The sequence below is a fragment of the Anneissia japonica genome, unplaced genomic scaffold, assembly GCF_011630105.1.
Source record: "Anneissia japonica isolate Jap-2015-1 unplaced genomic scaffold, ASM1163010v1 scaffold287737_len543101_cov190, whole genome shotgun sequence".
Lineage (NCBI taxonomy): Eukaryota > Metazoa > Echinodermata > Crinoidea > Comatulida > Comatulidae > Anneissia > Anneissia japonica.
The window spans coordinates 80,673-85,657 of NW_022726340.1; the positions used below are offsets into that span (position 1 = coordinate 80,673).

A 4,985-nucleotide genomic window follows, 5' to 3' on the forward strand; every position below is an offset into this window, starting at 1 on the left:
TAATATGATAGAAAAGAAGGTTAGAGTTGGCAACATCTAGGAATAGGCCTGATAATTACCAAGATAGTGTACATTACCGTATTCCTAGCCACGACCATAATATTTTATCCCAGTTTAATTGTGTACTTAATCTCAATGTTTAAAACTCAGGACTAGATAACTTGTGTAAATAATCATTTAATTTATTTTCTTTACAGTACCTCTCAAGTTGCATCGTCAATGCTTCCATAGAAGAAATAGAGGAGGAAGAAGATGTAGAATCCGTAAAGAGTGATGGTATGAACACAAAGGAAGGTACATATGAGATTGTCGGTACCTTGAAGAAACAGGATGGAGATAAACCAGACTGGGTGACAGAAATCTTCAATGTAAGCTAAAAGGATGTGTCTAAGTACAGTATCGTACGCTATCTCGGTAATGATAAAGAAAATTAGGGTTAGTATTGTTCGATTGTGTAATTTTTTCTGATGTTTCTTTTTAGTTTGGAGACAAGAAACAGATGTTGGAACATATGTCTGAATGTGACATCGTCATTTACGATATCAATGAAGACCAGGGTCAAATTGATGAAGCAACATGGGCTGTGTCAGGTACAGTTTCTTTCAAAGTCTCAAATAATTGTTTAGGTTTTCCACAATTTTCCAGATAGGTTTGTTACGTATAATTCATAGTCATTGGCTGTGGATGAGCTGACGTGGGATATGAATGCCCCTGCCCATTGGAAAGCCCCAGGGGGCGTGGAAAGACTATCTGTCACGATCACTCTTGAAGACTCACAGTAGTAGTTTAAATTTTTAGCTCTCAAAGAAGATATAAGAAACTTATCACAGCCACTGTACTTGTCGACTAGATGATGCTTTGTTGACCGCATAACATGAAGTTGACCCTTAGAGAAGGTTGTATGAATGAGTAGTCCACACACATCTTGGGTCGAAGCCTTCAAATATGAAGTTGGCCCTCGATCATAGAAGAAGAAAAAGATGACAAAGTACTATACTTTACAGCATTGTTTTAGCATGCTGGTATCTACTTACAGTATGGTCTGTTTTAGTATTTAATCAGTATTTGACAGGGGCGGATCCAGAAATGTCCGAAAGGGGGATCGAAAGTGGGGTTGATCAAGACAATACTACCCCAGGGGGAATTCCCCCACACAATTTTTGTTTTTTATAGACGCCCACAATTAACCTCTGAGGCATTTTGGGCGATCAATTATTCTTTTTCTTTTTTTCCCCTTTTTTTTTTCTCTTCTACTTTCCAAATGGAGTGGTAGGTGCAACACCCCTTCCCCTCCCCCAAAATCTGCCCTGTTTGATTTGTCAGTTATGGCCATGGGTTTTTAGAAGATGACAGCTGATGGAACAGTTAACAGTAGTGTTAATTTTATTTGTTTTACAGTTTACCTCAAGTTTCTCACATTATACCTTTTTATGTTTGATTTATATTTTCAGCACTACATGCCGAGTTGGAACGATTCAAAACTCCAAAGATGTTCATTCTGTTGTCAACTGTAATGACATGGGCAAAGAGCAAGCCGCTTGATCCCGTAAGAATTATACACACTGGACAATCTTGTTATCCAGGGTTTTTCTTATCTAGTTAATTCATGTGCATATTTTAATCTCACCATTATTGGTTTTAAAGTACAAGTCTGCCTTGTACAGAAAACAATATGAAGCATATTACAACATGATTTGCATTATGAAAGTGATTTGATTAGTTAATAGATATTCTGATTTTATCACCAGAGGTGCTAAAAAGCACTGTAAATGATGAAATAGGGCTATTTATATGGAAAAATGATCACCTTTGTTGGACAGACCTATCCTGGCTAAATATGGTTTAGAAACAACATAATGGGTTAATTGTTCACTGTGCCTTTGATAATGTTTTTTGAATTGGCATGTTATACATTTCTGCATATTATTATTATTATTATTATTATTATTATTATTATTATTATTAATTATGATACTATAGAACTGAATAATATTTTGTTATTTGTCACCATGAAATGAAAGATTTGTAAAAGCAAGTTCTGAAATGATGATGGTATTGTTGTATGTTATAGGATGACCCAGAGATTCCATTTACAGAGGATGACTACAGAAGGAGGAAAGCTCATCCAAATTTCAAGAATCACATCAGTGCAGAGAAGTTGGTTATCAAACATGGAAAGACAGTAAGTATCTGAAATTATGATGAAATTAATGATGATTAAAGTGAGATTTGATTTACTTAAAAATTGGTATTTGTTAGATATAATAAAGATACATAACAAAATATCACTTGCGACCTAAGCTGAGTGTTTGTTCATTCATTTATTCATTTATGCTTTCATTCAGTCATTTATGTATTCATTCATTCATTCATTCATAGATTAAATTCATTCATTCAATCAATCAAAGATTAAATTATTTATGTATTAATTTGTTTCATTCATTCAATCAGTCGAAGATTAAATTCATTCATTCAATCGATCAAAGATTAAATCATTTATGTATTAGTTTGTTTCATTCATTTCATTTATTCATTCATGCATGCATTCATTCATTCATGCATTCGTTTATTCATTCATTCAGTCATTTATTCATTCATTCAATCAAAGATTAAATTCATTCATTTATTACATTCATTTATTTATTTATTTATTCATTCATCAATTATTCATTCACTCATTCAATTATTCATTCATTCATTTATTCATTCATTCACTTACTGATTCACTATTTTTTCCCCATCTGTCTAACCATCTGTTTGTTCATTTTTTATCCATTTTTTTCATTTACATATTTGTGTTCGTCAGTTTATTGTATCTTTTGTTGTATCCTAGATAGGAAAATATTCAAAATTATACTATTTATGATTGTCAATTTCTTTTGCAGAATAAAGCAAAGTTTGTTACCTATGTAGTTGCAGCTGGCCTTACCTATGGAGCAGGTGAAAACATCTTCCATGACTTATTCAAGGTAAGCTTAATCAATGAAAATGATATATAATATTCAGGGAGGAGTATGTTACGGAATAATACAATGGACTTTTCCAGGGTGTCAATCAAACTTAAAACTGACCAATCAGAAGAGTGCTAGGAGTATGCGCGTGTCTAACAAACACAGGTGTTGTGGGACCTTAGCAACAGTATCCAAGGGGCGGGGCTTATGAGAAAAGACCATTTTATATTGGAACTGTTTTCATGAATTTACTGACAAACAATATTTTGAATTGATAGACTGCCTGGCATGGAGACACTGATTCCTTGCAGTGTTTTGGGAATGGGATGAACATCCTTCCAACTATACACATCAAAGATTTGGCCGGGTATGTATTTATTTTATTTCAATCCATAATAATTCTGTGTAAATGATAAAGATAATCTTGCTGGACTAGATTGCTCAGAAGTTACAGTACCTGCAGATCGTAGATCAGCGGTTGGGAAGCTCTCCAAAACATGAATGTCAAATCAAAAAGTTGAGTGGAGCTTAGTGCTTAAGATGCTTGCCTTCTAATCCCCGGGGTCCCCCTGTGACAGCAGGATATTTTCTCACGACTGAAAACAATTCCACTTCCTAAGCCTCATAAAGAGATTTACGCTGATAAAAGCATCACATAATTCCTTTACTTAAGAGGGCCCCTGAATATCAGCTGACCTTTTAGGATACACTTGAAAGGTCACCTTCTATAAATATGGTTTAAAATGATGTTATTGGTGGTACAGTATTTGATAATGGTGATGAAATGTAATGTCATGGAGATGATGATAGTAATATTGATGAGGGTAAATTATAATTATGATGTTGGTGGTGGTAATAAAAATAATGAAAATGGCAATGGAGATTTCGAAGATGATGACAACAACCACCATGTTCATCTTTCAACAAAGATATATCAATATCATTAATAATATGCCTTGTATGTACAATATCCTAAAGCCCTGTCCAGACTATCAAATTATATTTGACAAAAACATGCCTAAATATGGTCATGATGACATCACATCATGACCATATATAGGCACATCATGACTATATATGGGCATACAACAGAAAAATTTTCATAGTGTGTACAGATCTTTAAGAATTTAATATTAAACATTCAGCATCCTATTACTCAACTGATTCTAACCTTCTGTTTTTATTCAGTGTTCTTCAAAACATAGCTGACAGCAGACCCAAGACTAGGTACTTGGTTGCCGTTGATGAATCTCAGAACACCCTTGAGGAGATAGTAAAGGTGAGTTTCTACTCTTCATTACTGTGAGTTGCTGGTTGTTTTTTTTTTTTAATTTATCTGATGTATTTATGTTATGTATATAATATCATATTTTTGTTTGTCAGACACAACAATATTTGTTCAGACAAACATTAAATATTGTTTTAGATGATGTGATAATCAGATATGATTATTATGATTATCATTATGCATTATTGTGATTATCTTTTATGATTATCCTATGATTATTGTGGTTACCTTTTATGATTATCCTATGATTATTGTGGTTTATCATCTATAATTATATGATTATCATTTAAGGGTTTCATAGTATGATTATCCTTTATGATATATGGTTATTATGATCATACTCTATGATGCACTGGATTATAGATTATTATAATTATCTTTTTATGAATGTCATTATTATAATTGTTATCTAATATGATTATTATGAATACAATTTGAAAAAATGGTTATTATAATAGTAAAATGAAACCATAAGTTATAAACAGTGTGATTACAAGTCAGTAAAAATAATTTCCAGTTTATTATTAACCTCTTATAAAACCATCAAAACGTTGATAATTTATACTTTCTGTATCTCTTCTCTTTTGAAGAGTATTAGCACCAATCTTGGCACAGGTAAAGTGAAACATATCACCAAGGAGGAGGCTTTGCTAAAGAAATCTCTTAAAGTAAGTTCATAGTACTGATGTAATTATACATTTATGTTTTTAAAACCTTCTTCCATGGCAACAAGCCACTGGGCCGCA

The 4,985-nt window shown here is 32.7% G+C and overlaps 1 protein-coding gene across 1 annotated transcript in view; it reads left to right on the plus strand.

Annotated features, from left to right (window-relative positions):
* Positions 1 to 197: 197 nt before the first annotated feature.
* The window catches only part of LOC117113099 (adenylate kinase 7-like), a gene marked incomplete at its 5' end in the record, with an annotated part of 11,504 nt that continues 6,716 nt past the window's right edge, over positions 198 to 4,985 (plus strand). Inside the window, 8 exon segments of the mRNA XM_033256331.1 lie at positions 198 to 368; positions 482 to 590; positions 1,452 to 1,546; positions 2,072 to 2,182; positions 2,886 to 2,969; positions 3,230 to 3,318; positions 4,140 to 4,230; positions 4,830 to 4,907. Coding sequence (XP_033112222.1) covers positions 198 to 368; positions 482 to 590; positions 1,452 to 1,546; positions 2,072 to 2,182; positions 2,886 to 2,969; positions 3,230 to 3,318; positions 4,140 to 4,230; positions 4,830 to 4,907 — 828 coding nt within the window.